We start from the raw sequence: 19,445 nt of genomic DNA on the forward strand, positions 1-19,445 counted from the left end.
CGGGTGCCTGTGGTCTTTCTCCAAGATAAATTAATAAATCGTTTTAAAAAGGACTTGAGGGGGGCGCCTGGGTGGCTCAGTGCGTTAAAGCCTCTGCCTTTGGCTCAGGTCATGATTTCAGGGTCCTGGTATCAAGCTCCGCTTCCTCCTCTCTCTCTGCCGGCCTCTCTGCCTACTTGTGATCTCTGTCAAATAAATAAATAAATAAATCTTTAAAAAAAAAAAAAAAAGGACTTGAGGGGTGTCTGGGTGGCTCAGTCAGTTAAATGTCTGCCTTCGGTTCAGGTCATGACCTCGGGGTCCTGGGGTTGAGCCCCGCATTGGGCTCCCGTTTCAGTGGAGCCTGCTTCCTCCCTTTCCCACTCCCCTTGCTTGTGTGTTCCGTCTCTCGCTATCTCTCTCACCCTGTCAAATAAATAAATGAAGTCTTTAAAAAAATTAATTAAAAAAAAAGAATTTGACTTGGCTATGGGATATTTTCTTTATGATTTTATTTATTTATTTGACACAGAGAGAGAGAGAGAGTGAGCACAAGTAGGGAGAGTGGGAGAGGGAGAAGCAGGCTCCCCACTGAGCAGGAAGCCCAATGTGGGGCTTGATCCCAGGACCCTGGGAAGATTATGACCTGAGCTGAAGGCTGATGCTTAACCGACTGAGCCACCCAGTTGCCCCCATGGGATTTTTTTAAAAAAAAATGCCCTCAAGGTACCCACAAATCACCCTTGTGATGGTCGTATTAGGGACCTGGGAAACATCCCCTGGGCTCAACTCAGTTTGGGGCACCTGCCTTCTCCCATCTGTACCTCCCTTGGCCTCAGTTTACACCGCTGTGTGAGGTATGGCGCATGCAGGGTTACAGAACATGGGAAGGGCTCTTGGCCACGAGTCCCAGCATTATCCAGACTTGTTTGGCCCGCCCTGCCCCAGACCCTCTTGCCTCCTTCTAGCCCAGTGGGTACCAGGCTCCTTGACCCTCCACCCGGGTCCCACCCAGGATGGCCTTAATTCTTCCTGGAGCCTGGAAGCTCCCTGCAGGCCCCCAGATGGCCCCCTGGCCTTGGTTGCAGTGGGGCCCCACCCCCTTCAGCCTCCCGGCCTTCCTGGAACCCTCTTGCCCAATATCCTGTGTGGTAATCATGCCTGTTGGCCCCGCTCAGCTTTGCTGGCCACTGCCAAGTTCCCTCAGCTAGTTCTCGATGCTCTATCTCTAAAGGAACCTTCCTGAACTAAAAAGCTGCTACAGGCTTTTCCTCTCCGGTCAGAATCCCCCTCCTGGGTGGTCTGCACCCTTCAGCAGAAGTGACCCTGCATTCTCCTGTCCCTGTGTTGGGAAGAAGGTGGGTCTGGAGGAGGGACAGAAAGAAGATGCTCCAGGAGTAGGGATGAGGGGCTGGGGGGTGGGTGGTCTACATCCAGGAAGCGGTCCTAGGTGGCCCTGCCTTCATTAACCCGAGGTCACTCAGGATCTTCACTCGGGAAGGAGGAGCTGCCTCGCTCATGGCGGGGCGCCACGAGGGGCGCTGATAGCTCTATGGGGTTGGGAGAAAAGCAGGCACGAGTGGCTGCGTGGTGAGGACAGGGGTAGAGCACTGGCGCACTGTCCACTGTGTGCTGAAAGACGCCGCTGACCATGTCATCTCACGTACACACCCCGCCACCACCCTGCAGAGAAGGCCGAGTCCCTTTTACTCTCTTGCAAATAAGGCCACCCAGGTGCAAGCGCCCATTTACTGAGTACTTGTCACAGGCCGGGTCCCCGCTGAGGCACACCGTCCCACTGCCCCCACTGTACAGGTTTGGGTCTTCAGGTCACATGGGTGAAAGCAGAGATGGCCCTAGCGTGCTCTGCGACCCCTGAATCACCACTTCGGTGAGTCAGAGGTGGGACGAGCCCAGCTACTCTGCGGATGGAGAAAGGCAAGGCCAGAGGAGGTCGGGGAACCGGGTCCACAGCTCACGCCAGGTCCCAGGGAGGACCCAGCCACCCGACCTCCCGGCGCCCTCCACGACACCACCACGCACAGCGGAACCCAGCGCGCGGGGGGCAGGGCAGGAGGCCGGAGCGCAGGAGGCCCGCTTGCCCGCCCACGTGGCTCTGAAGTCCCGCCCAATCCACGCTCACCGAGAAATCCTTCGGGAGGCCCCGCCTCCCCCACCCCCGCTCCGGCGACCCTGAGGTGGGGGGCGTGGCTTCGCCTGCGCCTCCGCCCCTCGCCCCTCTCCGGGGACCCGACTGCGCGCGCGCTCCTGAGCCGCCCCACTGCGCGCGCGCGCGCGAGGCCACCGGGGTCTGGGGCCCAGGCCCACCGGGCCCCACGCGCTGCCCGGCCCGACGCGTCTCGGGTGCGGCAGGGAAGGGGCGGCCGGGCGGACTCGGTCCCGCGCCCCCCGCGCCCGTCGCCCCTCCTCCCCGGCTCCTCTCGGCGAAACCCGAGCGCGCGTCCGACGCGGGGCCGCGTGACGCGCACCTGTCGGGGCGGGCGGCGCTTGCGGAAGAGGATGCGCGGGGCCCCGGCCTGGCCCGAGCCCGGCCCGCCGAGCCCCGCGCCCAGCGCCGCCGCCGCCCACGTTTCCCGGAGAAGCGGCCGGCAGTGACGGGCGAGATGAAGTAAGCTGCCTCCCCCGCTTGGTCTCTGGCTCCTTCGGCCGCGGGCGTCGCCGGTGGCGGCCGGCGGCTGCGCGCTCGCGCGGGGCCGAGCCCGAGGTCGGTGGGCCCCGTGGCCCGGGAGGCTGGGCGCACGCGGCGGGAGCTCCTGGGCTTCTGGCTGGGAAGCGTCTCGCGTCTGCCCGAGTTCCTTCCCAACCCCGCGCCCTCAAAATAAATCCTTCACTTCCCCCGGTGCAGACCCCTTGGCTGCAGGGGGCAGCCAGGTCCCTAGGCTTTCTGGAAAGCAGCTCGACCAGAGGAGGAACTCCGGTGCTTTTCCCCCTGGGATCCGCTTAATCTTGGGCATTAGTCCTCAGGTTTCAGTCAGCTTCGGCAAGACCCCATCCAGTGAATAGTTGCCCAGAAGTGAACCGATCTGCATCTCTGAAAACCAGCTCGCTTAAACTTGAATGTAGTCGGAAGTGAGAACTTCTGGAAAGATCATAAACCTAAATTCTTTGCCCACCCAACCCCCTGTCCTCCCAACAGGGCCCGTGGCTCATGAAAGGGAGCGGACTGGGGGAGACGGGTGTAGAGTGGGCATATTTTAAATTATTTGGTACATTCTTTGCGGTGATGGATGGTGGGCAGACTTTTTGAGCTTATGAGGCTAATCTTTTGGGAAGTTTTGGGAGCACCTGAGATGAAAATGCTCCCTGTTTGGCACGAACAGAGCTCATTTTTCCGAGAGTACTTTGTGTAACTTTTCTTTGAGGTACATGACCGCCCAACCAATAACCACTCTAGGCAAACCTTCAAGTTATTTTTATCCAAAGACTGGAGTTCACTAAGTTACTTTTACAGTCAAATGGTCTTAGGTCATCTAAAAGGGAAGCCAGGAGGCACCTGTGGTCATCAGTGGCTTAGCCACTTCTCACTTTTTTGGTGGAATTTGAACAAGGTAAGATGTCAGGTCGGATTCCAGATTTCCTTGTGGATTCTGCCAGACCCTGATCCAGGGGCAGAGCGGGAAGTCTGTTTTTTGCTTTTTGTTTTCCCTGAGTTGGGAGCCAGGTGGCTCTCTGTCTGGGAGAGCTCTTAACACCATTGCCCCCTAAAGTATTTTTCACAGCCATGATCTGAGCTTTTTTGGCCCAATGTGGAAATGCGGTGGATGGATCCCCATTTCACAGCTGGAGAAGAGGTCCTGGGGTCGTTAGGTGAAAGACCTGTGGCTACAGAGTGAAGGGGTTTGCCACCCCTATTCTTAAGGCCAGATTATAAATCCTTCGAGGGCTGGGGTGGGGATTTTGAACCTTTTTAACATAGTATGTCTTTGATTTTTTTGTCAGTATGACTGGGAGGTCATGAAGCTGTTGATGAGCTGTTCCTTGGCATTTTTTTTGTGTTGTGGGCTACTCACTTCATCTTGTAGCCGTTCCAAGAAGCTAGCAAGAAAAGTACCTTTACCCATGCTGCTGTGGGTTTAATCATAACAGAAGCTAATGTTTCTGGGGAGCTTACCGCATGCCAAGCATTGTGGCACGTGCTTTACAGGGACTGCCGGTTTCTGCTGCTTATCCGCTTGTTTTCCTACTCTGTGGTTGCAACACGCGAGACAAATAGACTCTGTACACCCCTGTTGGAGCAGAATCGGGTGTCGACGCCGATATAGTGTTTTAAATTTCACCACTGGGGGTTGTGGTCCCGCGTTTTCCTGCTAGGCGGGAGGTCTGTGCTGAGGCCAGACGGCCTGTGTTCACATCCCATCACCTCTGAGCTGCCTGCCCTGCCAACAGTTCCTTTCCCCTCCATGCACTTTGGTTTCCTCTGTACTCCGTTCTAAAAATGGGCATAATAATGATACCTACCTCATAGGTTGTGGCAAGAATTTAACTCCAGTGATGGATGTGAAGCTCTCGTATCCGGCGTATGGGACATACTCTGTAAATGTTTCTCTTACTAGTAATAGTGTTGGTAGAGTTAGGAAGCTGCTGTGCCTGGGTGCCGGGTCACAGTGCTTGAAGTCAGCTGTAGACACGTTTTCCTTCGTGCCATCGTTTAGATGCAAATGGCTCCTACACGGGTGACAGGAACCTTCTACTGATGGGATTTTATTGGTTCATTCAGCACATCCTTAGAGTGTAACCTCTGTGTGTGCCGGGCCCCGTTTTGGATACTGAAGATAAACACAAAACCCCCTGCCCTTGTTGGCACTTACATTCTTGAGGGAAGGGGCAGCGGAGAATAAACCAAACAAATACACTTTCCACAGTCAGTATATTAGAGACCGATACGTACTGCGGAGAGAAAGCAGGGAGCGAGAGGGGGCTGGGAGGTTTGCAGTTTTCCGGAGTCGGCTGAGAAAGCCTCACGGAGAAGGTGACATTTCAACGAAGAATTCAAGTCAGTGAGGGAGTGAAGCGTGTGGACATCAGCAGGGAAAAGTAGGTCAGGGAGAGTGAATAGCAAGTACAAAGGCCCTGAGGCAGGAGGATGGGAAGCTGGAGCCTAGAGAGGGGCAAGGGGCAGAGGAGAGCGAGGAGGTAATATAATAGGTGGAAGGCACTGAAGAGGCCATTGAGTGTCATGTGGACAGAAACAGAAGGCCAGTTAGAGGTTCTACAGTAATCCAAACAGAGGTGATGGTGGCTGGGAGCAGAGTGCGGTGGCGGAAGGTGGTGAGTAGTTGTGTTCTGGGTAAATTTGGGTGACAGAAATTATAGGATGTGCTAACAGATCCCACGACCCCCCCCCCCCCCCGCCAAGTTTCTACTCTCAGCACCTGGAAGGATAGAGTTGTCATTCACCGAGGCTGGGGAAATTTGCATTTGGAGCAGGCTGGGGGAGAAGTCTGCTCAGTTTTGAACAGAGTTCAGTCTTGTAGGCACGCAGCTGTTGGTGTCGGAGTACCGGCTGATGGTGTGAGCCTGGAGTTGGGGGGGAGAAAGCCCAGAATGGAGATGAAGGCCTGGTGTTGTGTGCTGGTAAATGTGTAACGACTCAGCGGGGGCGGGGCTTGGTGACGGGGAAGGAGCCCGATTTACAGCATTTGCCGATATCTGTGGTGCAATATTCTTGCGCTGGCCACGGCAAGCCTCTCAGTATGGAGTATCTTCACCTTACAGATACCATAGCTGCCAATGATGTCAGGAGCACAGGTGGAGAGGAAAAAGCAGTCAAATCATTAGGAAATGATGAGCAGTAATAAGTATTTATTACTTTTGTTTTTAATACAGTTTATTTGCTTATAAGTTTGCGTGATTTGGTTTTTAATAATGGCTGTATTTAACACCTGGCTTGAAAAATTCCTGAAAATGCAGCATCTGAATCTTGTGTCCTGGTGCAGGGTGGCTTGAACACACCCCTGGGGTCACGGGACAACGAAAACGAAAGAGGTGATAGGTGAAGGCTTCTCTGAGATCAGGGAGGGAAAAGGGTCCCAGAGCCTGGTCTTAAAACTCTCGTCCCCAGTCTCGCCCCAAGGGGGACAAGTAGGGAATGGTTACAGGTCTCACAGCAGCTGAAGGGCTTGACTCGCACCAAACGTGACTGTGTTTGGTGCCGATGGGCCCGAACAAGGCGGACACAGGAAAAACCCTGGAGTCAGTGACCCTAGAGGGGACTAGGCATGGGTCCCCTCACCCTCTTTGGTTAGAAATGATCTCCAGTTTGAAGTCTGGTTTTACTCCCATGCATTCTTTCAAAAAATTCCAAACTCCCAGGCTGTGATTGGGAGAAAACGTCCCTCCTTCCTGCTTGGCAGACAGAAGGTAGAGGTCAAAGGTATCCATCCGTGCGGCATTGGGAAAGAAGACGGGGCTGCGGCAGCCTCCGACCTTTACCTCCTCGCCCCTTTCTCCCGCCCCTTGTTGGCTGGGACTAGAGGACCAGAGCCGTTTCCTCCCGTGGTTCGCCAGAAACCACCCTGCCCTGGGAGCACCAGCACAAGCTGTGTCCCTGCTCGGACGGGGCAGGCACGGCTGTGGGGGTGCTCCCCAGAAACAAAGGCGGGAACCCTGGTTCTAATCCAAACCTTCTGGCTGGCCAGGTCAGCGCTCACAGCTCTGGGAATGTTGGCCGAGCTGTACTTTAAAAGGTGAGTCTACCAGATGCCTGATGGGAGCCCCTCCGGCTGGGCTGGGGTGGGGTGGGGGGTTGCCTGGAATGTGCCCCGGACTGTGGCTGCAAGCCCCGTCAGGCCTGCTGCTAAGAGGAGCCTGTCCGAAGAAGGTCTTCCTCCGGCCCCACAGCCGCATGCCTGCGCTTCCTGGTGCAGTGTTTCCGGCAAGGACCTTGAATAGCAATTGTTATAAATGAAACTGCATCCTCCCTGAAGGTAAAGCTTCAGAGAGGTTTGTCTGAACTTCTGAATGACCCAAGTTAGCCGCTCCTTGCTCCCCGCCGAGTGCTCTTTCCCTGGCCCTGCCGCGGGGCTGAGGTCTCAACCCCTGACCGCCCCGTGGACAGGCGTGGACAGGCGGAGCCGGCGTCTCCCTGATAGGAAGGGGCTTGTCTCCTTTCCGTGGAGAGCTCGGGATCCGGGGGCAGCCAGGTGGCGGTCCTCCAGCCAAGTGTCTTCCTGTCGTAGACGAGGAGCGGCGGCCGGGCCGGACCCGTGGTTCTTCCGGGCGGGAGCTCTTCCAGCAGCGGTTTTCTTACTGACTTGTTAATTAAAAATAGAAACCGCTCCGGGCAGTCTCGGCTGTTGGAACGCCACATCCATGCTTTGGGGCTCACTTCGAGTGTGTAACGTTAGGAGGCGTCCCCAGGCCTGTTCTCCCGGAGCAGGAGGCGGGAGGCAGGGCCGCAGAGGGACCTTCGAGAACCTCGCGGCACAGCAGAGGCGAGAGCAGCGCTGGGGGTCGGAGCCATCTGCCTACCCTGTGGCCTCTCCCCTGCTCCCAGGCTGGGACCCTGATCTTGACTTGGGTGGGCGGCTCCTCTGAGCCTGTTTATGTCCCTGTGGGGGCAGCAGGGGGGACAGCTGTACCCGTCGCTGGCCGCCCCTTCTCAGGGCCGGGCATCGGGATGGGGCTGGGCAGTGGGACGGGTCTGTCCCTCCACGCTGCCTTCTGCAGCCCCTGAGACGGGTGGGTTCTTCTGACACTAGTGGCACTGTGTCCCTTAGGAGCCACGAGGGGCCTTCCATTTAGCTCAGGTAGTCAACATAGGGGTTTGTCACCTGTGTCACCTCAGCTCATCCTTCCAACCCCCCATTTAGTTTGGTGGTATTGGCTCTGTTCTGTAGTTAGGGCATGAGGGCCCAGACTGAGCAGGTGACTTAAGTAGATCCCACAGCTCAGAGGAGGTGGTCTTGAGCCTGATCCTCGGCCCGAAATGCCACATTCCTGCACTGGACTGCAGAAACTGCTGGGCACAGTGACTGGGGGCTCCGGCTTTGGGACATGCCAGTTCAGCAGTCTTCTGGGGTGGGGGGTAGAGGTCCTGGCCCCTGGGGCTCCCTCACCTGCCTGTCCAGGCTCTCTGAGGTTCCCGAGCTCCGCCTCTTGTCCCTGGCATGTCCAGGGTCCTGGCTGCCGGTGCCGGATCAGGAGCCCTGAGCCGCCGCCTGCCAACTGGAGGCTCCTCCTTCCCCAGGCTCTTCTCCGGGCTTCGGATTTCTCGCCGCCTCTTTCCCGCACTGACCTTGCAGCTTTTTCTTCCCTCTGGATGGGGCGATTGCCAGTTCAGAAAGAAACGCATGAAGGGCCAAGGACAGGAATTGGGAAGCGGGAGAAGAGAGTAGAATGGTCTCGCGGCCCATCTGATTTGGGAGTGAGCATGCGGGGGTGGGGGGGAGAGTGGAAGGTGAGGCCCGGGAGGCCGCTCAGCTGGCCCCAGGAGCCTCTGCTTAGAGCCCCGGTGGTGGACATGTCCGGTGTGCGGACACTGCTGTGGCCCCCTCCCCTTGGTTCGGCCACTGACCCAGAGATGAGGAGACAGGGGAAGGTGGGCTGCGGGGTGCTGCTGTCAGAGGGCATCTCCGGTCCCTCGAGATGGAGGACAGCATAGGCGTGCAGGAAGGCAGGCTGGCCAGGTGTCTCTTTAAACCTCAGTTTCCCTACCTGAACAACAGATTAGAGCCTCCGGGTCGAGGGTTGGGCTAGTCCTTCATCTGGGAATGCCTGCTGTCTGGGATCTTGAGTCCTCCAGCGCCGCTCCGGTGCCCCCCGCTGGGCCCCAGTGCCCCGTGATTTTGGAGAGCCGAGTCGCTGGCCACCATGACTTTCCCCGTCACCACTTCTCCCTTTCCGCCAAAGCATTGGCCTTGCTGGGAAACGAACAGGGGAGCTGAGGAGTAGGAATGGGGCACATTAAGCCCCACAGCCTTGGTCAGAGCAGAAAGCAACGGAAAGCAAATTCACTGGTGACTTTGTGGCAAGTCCGAGGCCTCTGGCCTTTCCTGTGTGTCAGCTGCTGTAAGCGAGGCTGGAAACCAGCCCAGGGGAGGCCCCCTCAGGGAGGTTACAGCAGGCATTTGCTGGGTGGCAGCTCAGGGGACAGAGAGCCCGGTGCCTGTCCCGCTGCCCCTTCCTCGCCCGGGCCCCTTCACCACCCAGGCCTTGGCTTTGCCGTCCGCGGAAGGGAAACTGTCACGGAATCCATGCCGCTGGTCCTTTTCCAGGGCTTTCCTCCGGATGCAGCAAGCTCTTCTGTGCACAAGGACGGAGCTGAGTGCTGCTGCTGTCACTGGCCGACCACCGTGACGGCCGCTGCTTCTCGAGTGCTTCCTGGGCCCTAGGCCGTGTCCTGAGCATTTGTAAATATCAGCTCATTTGTCCTTGTAATAACCGTGTGGCGTAGGTCACTGTTACCCCACTGCAGATGAGGAAGCTGAGGCACGGAGAGGTTAAGTACTTGTTCAAGGTCCAACAGTAAGGAGTTGAGCTGGGATTCAACCTCAGCTGGTTCCAGAGATTGTGTTTTTGGTTTAGTGTTTTATTTTAATTAAATTCATGCCCAGTGTGGAGCCCCGTGTTGGGCCTGAGCTCACGACCCTGAGATCAAGACCTGAGTTTATCCGACTGAGCCACCCAGGTGCCCCCAGTGTCTTTGTTTTTTATCACTGCACTGTAGCAGTGGCTGATGATCATTTTGTGCGCGGAGCCCAGAGAACGTGGGGAGAACAAAGGGAGGAGGGAGAGGGGGTGATCGTAGCTTCTCATAGTTCTGGCCCGTCTCGCCTGAAGGCCTGCTCCCTATTCCCCACGTGCCCCAGTGGTCCTGGCGCCCTGTGCTCACAGACGAGCCTGCCTGTGGTCGGAGAGTGGACAGCTCCAATCCCATGGCTACCCTGAGGGCCTCTCTGGTGCTTCCCGCTCACCGTGGCCCGTCTCTAGCAAGGAGCCTACCACCTTCGCAGGCATAGTCCCTGTTTACACAGGTAGGCTCCCGACCCACCAGCTTCCTGGCACAGAAGCCAGCCTGCTGCAGAGGGAGGGGCAGGCTGTGGGATTATAACATTTTCTGAGAAAACACGTGGTGGTTTTTTGCCAGGCAGGAAATGTTCGATGACCTAGAAATGTGTTTGCCTCCAGATCCCAGCCACCTGACCCATGTCTGATCCTTCCTTGTTCCTTGTGTGTCTTAACTCTGCCCAGGCGGCCTGGCTGTTGGAAGATGCTCGCAGTGGCAGTGTGCATGGTCCTTCTGGCCGGCCTGCAGGCCCAGGATCTCCAGGGCCATGTCTCCATAATCCTGCTGGGAGCGACTGGAGACCTGGCCAAGAAATACTTATGGCAGGGACTGTTCCAGCTGTACCTGGATGAGGTGGGGAAGGGCTACAGTTTCAGCTTCCACGGGGCTGCTCTGACATCCACCAAGCAGGGCCAGGAGTTCGTTGCCAAGGTCCTGCAGTCCCTCTCCTGTCCTGAGGACGTGGCGCCTGAGCGCTGTGCTGAACTCAGGGGCCGGTTCCAGCAGCTGAGCCAGTACCGCCGCCTGAGGACGAGTGAGGACTATATGGCCCTGAGCAAGGACATCGAGGCACAGCTCCAACACGAAGGCCTCCAGGAGGCTGGCAGGATTTTCTACTTCTCGGTGCCCCCCTTCGCCTATGCAGACATTGCCCGCAGCATCAACAGCAGCTGCCGCCCAGGCCCTGGCGCCTGGCTGCGGGTTGTCCTGGAGAAGCCCTTTGGCCACGACCGCCTTTCAGCCCAGCAGCTGGCCACGGAACTTAGGAGCTTTTTCCAAGAGGAGGAGATGTACCGGGTGGACCACTACCTGGGCAAGCAGGTGAGCTTCAGCGGGAAGCGTGCCAGGGATGGCGTGAGCTGGGCATGGGAGACCCCACTGACACAGCCACGCTGCTGCTTGTGGGATGAAGCCCAGAGCCCTTGTGAAATCAGAGCTCCCGTGGCTGTCCCGCAGGTGGGCAGGTGGCGGGAGGCTGAAGGAAGAGCCGAGCAGCCAGGCCAGGATGCGTGGCCCTCATTCGCGTGGCCCTCGTCCACGTGGCCCTCGTCCACGTGGCCAGTGCTTTTTTTCTCGTTGCCCTGTGGCCTCTGCACAGGTGTCTGCCTGGCTTCCTGTGGGTCGTGGGGTGGGAATTAGAATGAACTTATTCCATACCCATCTACCTTTTCTTAGTGTCTCTGTCCTCCTGAGTTCTGTTTTGAGCCAGAAGGCTGGCGATGAGATCTTCCAGTGAGCAGGGACCCTACGGTTCCATGGCGGAGCCTGGGGCTGAGCTCCCGGGTGAGGGGGGCCGCGTGGTCACCTCGCTCCGAGCCTGCCCTGCCCTCCAGGTGCCAATGGTGCGTCTCTTTCTAGAAACCGCAGCAGAGAGCGCACAGCACAGTCTTCCTCAGTACTGACCAGGCTGGTGGGCCCGCGGCCATGTGGGGGGGACACCTCCCAGTCCTCCAGGACAGAGGTGTCGCCATCTAGCCAGCCCTGTCTGCAGCTGCAGCATTCCTGAAGAGCGCGCCTCAGACCAGGGTCTGACCTGGAGAGCTTTTCCCCTTGCTTCTGGGAAAACGAGAAAAGCGCACTTCCTGAATGCATCCAGTCCGAAGCTTTTCTTGCTCCTTTTTTGGCGTTAAAGTAGCTTTCTTTTATGAGAAGTTGACGGTGATAGAAGGTAAGTAATCTTAAATCTGCTTTTCCTTGCAAAATAAAATGCTGCTGACCCTGTGGAGGTCACTTAACAGTTCTTGGAGTCTGCACAGAGCGAGGACGTCCTGAGGCCCAGGGACGGGGTCTCCTGAGAGCGTCTGGGAGCAGGGGGTAGAGGAGTTGGGGCCCTTCCTTGGAGTCAGGATTCGTTCTTCATCTTGAAAACCGGCGGCATAACCGGTCTCCTTCCCTGGCAGGCCGTGGCTCAGATCCTGCCTTTCCGAGACCAGAACCGCAAGGCCTTGGACGGCCTCTGGAACCGGCACCACGTGGAGCGGGTGGAGATCATCATGAAGGAGACGGTGGACGCAGAAGGTGCGTGAGGGTCGCCCGCTCCGTGGCCTCCGCCGGCCCTGTGCCTGATGAGGTGGTGGGCTGAAGGCTCCCATGGCCGGTGCTTCTGGGAGGGAGGTTTTGCCTGGCGTGTGGTCTCAGCTCTGGACTGGGCTAAGCCCTGGGGTGCCTGCAGGTGAAGCCCTCGTGGTCCTCGCTGCCCTCCGGGAGCACATACCTGAGTTTCACGTGGACATGGTACAGACCCTCTGGGCGGCATGAGGGCCCCTCGGACTTTGAGGTCGTGCAGGGGGCGCCGGCTGTCTCGATGCTGCTCCTCACCTGCTCCTTTCCTCCCCGCTCCTGTTTGCCGGTTCCGGCTCGGCTGCCGCTCTCTTCGGGAGCTTTGCTCAGGGGCCTTCTCCACGAGGCCGGCTCCCATCGGGCTCTCCGATGGCCACGTGCCTCCCTTCTGTGCCCTCCAGGCTTTTCTGGGTCTTCTCCAGCGCGTGCGTGTCTTTGCAGACCCTGGGCGCCAGGGGCCTGGGGCCTCTCTCTGCCAGGTGACCCCGGCACATGTCGCTTCCCTGCTCGGTGAGGCGGTGCGGACACGGCTGTGGCTCCCGAGGCTGCCCGGAGCTCTGGCCTTCGGGGAGTTCTTCACCTGCTGGGAGCGTGTTGTTTCGTTCAAAGCATCTGTTCTTACCCAAGACTGTAGAAGCTGATTATTCTTGTGTCCGTCCCCCCAGGGGCCGAATGAGGTGGGTTCTCATTAGCCTCCACCTACAGGTGCGGTTTGAGGACGTGCCCGAGGTCACGGGGCAGGAGGTGGTGGACCAGGCCCTCGGGGCGCGGTCCGGCTCTGGCCCCCAGGTTGGGCACCGCTGCCTCCCGTTTGTCCCATGGTCTGCTCTCTGCAGCCCGAGCTGGAGGATCCGAGGCGGCTGACCCACCCAGGCCCAGGTTGGGGGATCCGGGAGGTCTGTGTCCTTCTATTAGCCTTTTCCTCTTCTTTCTCCTTCCCTTGGTTACTCTCTCCAGCTTCCCTCCCTTCTAGTGTGTCCAGTGCTAGAGGCTCTGTGTGAGGAAGGTGGCCGTGCGGAGGGTATGAGGCCTGGCTCTGCCCCCGCCACCGCGCAGGTTCACTGGGGGGAGGGTCTCTTGGGAGAGACTCCAAAATGAACCCCACAGGCAGGCAGTGGGAGGACTGGGGGCCTGGGGCCTGGGAGCCACGGCTCTGAGGGCATCGCTGTCTTTGAGAGGAGCTTGGTTTCTCCGGTTGGGAGCCCATACCGGAACAGAGGCCCTTTCTCCACTGCGCTGAGCCTTTGTGAGTCTCAGGAACCTGCCTCGACCCTCTCAGCTTTCCCTCCTGTCCTAGGCAGGGCTCAGGCTGAGCTTCCTTGTGCCTGTCCTTGTGGGGGCGAGTGCAGGGCATCATTCTTGCTTTATCTGCAGAGGGAGGAGCTTCAGACCCGGGGCTGAGAGCCTGGGGCAGGCTGGGAAGGTGCCGCTGTCACCCCTTCTGTAGGCCAGCACCAGTTCCTGCAGGGCTGGGACACTGGGTCCCCGCCCCCGTTTCTGGCAAGTCCTTCCTGGGCCCACGCTGGGCTGGGGAGGGGCTGTGGTGTCCGGGTTACCAGTTGTGCTGTTGCCCCTTATTCCTTCCAACCCTCTTGCCCCTTTCTTTTCCTTTTGGTTTCTCACATCATTTGTAGGTTTGGGTTTTGTTTTCTTTTTTTTTTTGCGGGAACCCTGCAGAGCCAGGGGCCAGGCAAACTGCACGCCGGCTCATCCTAGCAAAGGTACTTTGGGATTTTGGAAAAAGGAAAGGAGAAAGTAAGACCGAAAGGCAGGCAGAGGCCTGGGCAGGTCTGTTTGCCAAGGCCTGGCCTGAGGCAGGGAGAATCTCCGGTTTGGAGAGCAGCGCACAGCGGTGCTCCAGGAGGGAGGGGACAGTGGCTCTGCCTTCCAGACTGCCGTGTGGGACCCAGGCAGAGGCCCAACTGCCTGCAGGGTGTGGGGTCTGAGGGGAAGGTCTCCCTGCTGCCATGCCCCAGAGCACAAGGCTTTTTCACTTGGTGGGCCCTGTGCCTTCAGCCCAGAGGCACAGAGAGACCCAGAGCAAGCAGGCAGCAGGGGACCCACTAGCCCCGGAGGGGCTTAGGACCAGTAAGGGGGTGGCCAGCGGGCTCCTTCAGCTGCTTGTGCTTGTCGAAGATGGCCCGTGGGACTGCAGCTGTCCTGGGGGTGGGCTCTCCTTGGTCGGGCTGTTTGCCTGCGGGTCGCATACTTGGGCCCAGACTAGGTTCATGGGGGCTGACTTCCCACTACTGTGCTCGTCCCCATAGCAAGTGAGGCCTCTGGCAACTGTGTGCCCTCCCTGATTCCTGAGCACTGGGGACCCAGAAGGACAAGCGTTCTCTGCATGCTGGGAAAGTGGCCCCGTGCCGCTCTGGGGCCTTAAACACTAATCCTCGCTGTCCCCTCTGGGTCCTGCTTTGGAGCCTGTCCCTCGGGGGCCCCTTACGGACAGACTTTAGTTGAGGCCGGAGGGAGAGGGCAGGAGATGTGGGCCCTGCACTCACCTCCCATGCCCAGGGAGCCCCGTGACCAGCACATCCGGGCCTGGGCTGGGCCTTCTGCTGGGGTTGGGGCTGGGAAGGGCAGGAGGAAGGACTGCGCTCCTGCTGGAGGTCACCATGCCTTGCTGCGGTTCAGTGTGCTTAGCAGGCCAGCTGCTGCAGTGACACTGAGCGTGGTCTGGAAGTTTCGGAGGCGGGCTTTAGAGCCCGGTATTCTGATGTGAAGCTGCAGAAGGGCAGAGCGCAGTGGCCGTCTCCCTTCTCCGGATTCCCCACCCCTGCCCGGGGCCTGCGCAGCCCTTGCTGACTCCTGGGCAGGGAGGCTCCAGGGTGGCCCGGCTGTTGAGGACACGCCAGGCCTGGGAACAGGAGGACTCCGGTTCCAAGCTTCTGCAGGCCCTGGGAAGGGGACTTCCGAGTGGCAAGGTCGTTTGGATGTCTCCTCTCACCCCCTAAACATCCGAGCGGGTGAGGCTGGCTGCCCCCCCTTCTTGGGGCTGTGTGAGCAGCTCTCTCCTTCCCTGCCGCAGCCTGGAGCTGGAGTCGCCTGTCTGCCTTGTCACTGCACAGCAGGAGGGGGAGAGCAGGAAGGGGGGAAGGAAGGGAAGAGCATCCTTCCCGGTCCCAGGTCCCTGCTCCTCTCAGTCTCTCAGAGCCACAGAAACCCTGGGGGGCTGGGCTGGCCTGAAGCTGCAGCACCCTGGGCGGTAGGAGGAGTGACCTTGGCTGGGCCGCTCAGCTGCCGAGGCGTGGAGAGGACCCCTGCTGGCCCTCCCTGTGGCCACCGGGGGGCCCCGTGGGAAGGAGGGCTGCGTTGCGAGTGGCCCGAGGAACAGCCGTCCAGGCTGGGCTGCCCTCTCTTCTGGGGGCGCAGGAATGTGATCCAAGGTCTCTGGCCCCTCAGAACCCCAGTTTCTGACCATTATGCCTGTGGCCACAGGATCTGCCCAGGCCCTTGGCAGTTGGCCTTCCTGCCGGGATGTGCTCGGAGCGTCTCTGCGTCTCTTTGCTGCCCTACTTTCTCCTCTGCGTGGAAGGCTTTTTTTTTGGCAGGAAGAAAGAGGGAGACTTCGTGAGGATGGTGTAGCTGTCCCTGCCTGAGAGGGTCCCTGTTCCCATGGGGGGGAAGGAGCGTGGTGCATGCTGACCTCTGAGGGTCAGAGGGGCTGCATCGTGCCTCTCACACAGGGACCAAGGCGGCCTGGGTCCTCCCAGCTGCGTGCCCGCTGTCCCGCCGTCCAGCCTGGTGCGTGTCCTCCTGCAGGGCTGTCTTCAGGGTGAGCTCAGGGAGCTGCCAGGCCTCCTGACTGGAGAGAACCCCGGCCAGCCCGCAGACCTGCTCTCTCTCCTTGGCCCTCCCCACTTTTTATTCTTAGTTACCTCGAAGGTCCTGGGAGGGATCACAGCGAGCTTTCAGTTTTGTTGTTCTTAACTCCGTGTTTTCCTGGGACGATCCAGATCTCCACAGCATGGAGGCAATGGGCGGGGGGGGGGGGGTGGTTCTGGTCCCGGTTCTGAAGCGTGTGTTCCGCAGCACATCTCTGTATGATGACGGTAACCCCCTTACCTCTCTTGGGGTTGTTTTAAGGATGAAATGAAATCACATACATAGAAATACTTGACAAAGGAGAATGCTGTTCTTCCAAGCCGACAAGGGGAGGGAGTGACCTCACCGTGACCCGTGTTGGCTGATGTATAGACCCTCGCTGGTCTTTAATGCTCCATTGTGTCTGTCCTTCACCTGACAGCGTCTCTCTGTCTCATGTATGTATGTGAATGTGTATTTAAACTTCCATGTTTCGACAGTCTGTACAGTGTATAAGCTCTGTGTTTCTGTTCTGTTTGTGTCACAGAAAATGAATCGTCCCATTATGAGGTGTTTTGGCTGTTTTCACTTTTTGTTATTTTAACTAGGACGTTGCAAGCTTCTAAAAAATTAGGATCTAATTCACGTTTCATAAAATGTACCCTTTTAGGGGCTCCTGGGTGGCTCAGTGGGTTAAAGCCTCTGCCTTCAGCTCAGGTCATGATCCCAGGGTCCAGGGATCGAGCCCTGCATTGGGCTCTCTGCTCAGTGGGGAGCTTGTTTTTCCCTCTCTCTCTCTCTGCCTACTTGTAATCTTTATCTGTCAAATAAATAAATAAAATCTTAAAAATAGAAAAAGAAAATGTACCCTCTTAAAGTGTACAGTTCAGTAGTTGACATATTCACAAAGTTGTTCAACCACTGTCGTTCTAGAACATTTATGAGCATTAAAAAAAATATTTTCCGTTTGAGTATGCTTCTGAAGTGGAATTACTGGGCCACACGGTGGAAATGACTTTGTAGCTCGTGTTGCATCTTATTAGACTGATTTCTAGAACATCTGCAACAGTGTGTCTGTGTCTAGTTTTCCTATAGCTTTGCCTGCATGGGTGCTCCTGTCCTTCCTGTCCTTGCCAGTTTGGTGGGTTTGTGGGAATCTTCTTCTTCTTCTTTTTTTTTTTTTTTTTAAGATTTTTATTTATTTATTTGACAGCAAGAGAGGGACTACAAGAAGGGGGATAGGAGAGAGAGAGAGGCAGATTCCCCGCTGAGCAGGGAGCCCAGAGCGGCCCCTCACTTTTTCTAAGCTTGTATTTTTTTTTTTGAGATTTTATTTGTTTATTTGACAGAGATCACAAGTAGGTAGAGAGGCAGGCAGAGAGAGAGGAGGAAGCAGGCTCCCCGCTGAGCAGAGAGCCCGATGTGGGGCTCGATCCCAGGACCCTGGGATCATGACCTGAGCCGAAGGCAGAGTCTTTAACCCCCTGAGCCACCCAGGCGCCCCTCTAAGCTCCCATTTTTAAGTAATCTCTACATCCAACGTGGGGCTCAGACTCCTAACCCCGAGATAAGGAGTTGTGCGCTCTACCAGCTGGGCCAGCCAGGCGCCCCTTGGAAGTCGTCTTTAAGAGAAGTCTGCTTCTCTTGCCTTCGATGGGATGCTAACCCACAAAGGTTTGAGCGGCAGCACAGCAGAGGGGCAAAGCGGGTCTCCCATGCTGGCGATGTTGCGATCTTGTGATCGTGGACGGTGCTGGACTTGAGCCGTGGGGAAGCCGGGATGTTGGAGGGCTTGCTTCCACTTTTCCGATGTGGTCGGGACTTTTTCTGTCCTTGTCCATCCATCAGTGGGTTTTTCACCCTCAGCTTTCAGTCTAGGAAAGGCTAGCAGGAGTCAGTATAGATCATTTTCAGGAAAAATCAGCCACAGTAATTGGTGCTCACTAGGGAATAAACCAGAGCAGTTGGCGTTGTCAGGAGAGCGGGGGCCCCTGGCTTGACTTCCTGTCCTGTGGTTGTCTCTCCGGCAGAGGCGAGGCGAAAAGGCAGAAGGACCCAGGAAGGGATGGGAGGCTGTGCTAAACACGGGTGTCCCCCCCAAGCTTGAAATTAAGGAGTAAAGGAAGCTCTCTTTTACCCAGCGGGTGGCAAACCTGTGACGTGCGTTCTCCTCTCCCCGTGGATGGAGAGAGGATAAAAACAGGAAGAGGGCTACTGAGGGGTTTGCTACGCTAACGCGTAGTAAACAGATACAGGGCTTTTAAGGATCCTGCTGTGTTCCTCTATCCAAAATTCATCTGTTCTCGAAGCTTTAAATATCCCATTTATACTTTTAACCATGCAATTCACTGATTCCAGGACACTTCTTCTTTTTTTTTTTTTTTACACTTGACCATCTCTGAAGTCGCATGTACCACTGATGGGGCGCCGTGGTTGACGTGGCCAGCGGCCCATCTGTTCCTTAGCGGTTGTAAAACAGTGATGCCTTTGCCATTGGGGGCATTTGGGATTTCATGAAATCCAGGATATCTCTAGCCCTCGTGGCCTGCGGCCTTCTCGATACGGTCACCACTGCACATTCAGTAGATGTCGAATGTAAACGGTCGTTGAATTTCTCTCAGGAAACACCAGCTGCATTTTCAGACTTCTTTATTTCCAGGTGGTGACAGTCCCCTGTGTTGCCTGGCCGGTAGCCCCTCTCTTGCAGCTCCTGTAATAACACAGATCCTAGCCGGGACCTCCCAGCGCCTCCTGTGTGCCAGGCACCGTTCCCAGCCCCATACATGGGTTAACTCATTACTGCTCAGGGCAGCCCGACTCAAGGGAATGCCACTGTCCCCCACTTACGAGGGAGTGAGGACCGCTCATGTGGGGTCGCAGAGCTGAAAGGCGACAGAGCGGGTACGTGAACCCGTACCTGCCGCCTCCGGAGACCACACTCCAGGTCACGACCCGGATAGGCCTCCGCACAGCCTGTATTCATCTCCTGACTGATGCCTTGCATTTTGCTGTCACTTCATTTTCTGTGGCCCTAGTTACGTCCCGGATGTGCCCCAAGTGCTGCCTTGCTGGTTGCATCACCACCAGGCCCCTTGCAGGAAGGTCGTCTGGCAGGTGGGTGGGAGAGGGCGGTGGCCCACGGCACCTCCGTCGGGGTTCCCCTTCCTGCTCTAACACTTGCTTGAAAAAGTCTTATTTGAGATACAAGCCACATATCAGACAATTTAAAACATACAGTGCAGTGGATTTTAATATACTCTCAGCTGTGCAGCCACCACAGGCAACCCTAGAACGTTCGTATTGTCTTCAGAAGAAGCCCCACACCCCTTATCCTCATCCGCATTCCCTCCCAGCCCCGCGCAGCCGCCGACCCACTGTGTCTGTGGATCTGCCTGTTCCTGCCACATCCCATCCAGGCGACCTCACACCGCGGGTGGCCTCTGGGTTTGGCTTCTCTCGCCGAGCGCACGGCGTCCGGCACGGTGTCTGGGTGTGTCTGCATGGCAGCGGGCACCGGGACTTCTGTCGTTCGTGGGAGTAATGTCCAACAGACTATGGAATAGGCCACATT

General features: G+C 57.4%; 1 protein-coding gene across 3 annotated transcripts in view; it reads left to right on the forward strand.

Annotated features, from left to right (window-relative positions):
* Positions 1-1,318: 1,318 nt before the first annotated feature.
* The window catches only part of H6PD (hexose-6-phosphate dehydrogenase/glucose 1-dehydrogenase), a 28,581-nt gene continuing 10,454 nt past the window's right edge, over positions 1,319-19,445 (forward strand). Inside the window, exons 1-3 of one of the 3 annotated variants that reach the window (XM_059374926.1) lie at positions 1,319-1,337; positions 10,192-10,828; positions 11,908-12,025. In XM_059374926.1, the coding sequence (XP_059230909.1) occupies positions 10,211-10,828; positions 11,908-12,025 (736 nt within the window). In that variant the 5' untranslated portion in view covers positions 1,319-1,337; positions 10,192-10,210. Of the gene's footprint in view, positions 1,338-2,279; positions 2,609-5,932; positions 6,687-10,191; positions 10,829-11,907; positions 12,026-19,445 lie in introns of those variants that run through there. The other 2 variants (XM_059374927.1, XM_059374925.1) reach the window with 2 other exon arrangements.

The sequence above is a fragment of the Mustela nigripes genome, chromosome 14 (genome assembly GCF_022355385.1).
Source record: "Mustela nigripes isolate SB6536 chromosome 14, MUSNIG.SB6536, whole genome shotgun sequence".
NCBI classification, from domain to species: Eukaryota; Metazoa; Chordata; class Mammalia; order Carnivora; family Mustelidae; genus Mustela; species Mustela nigripes.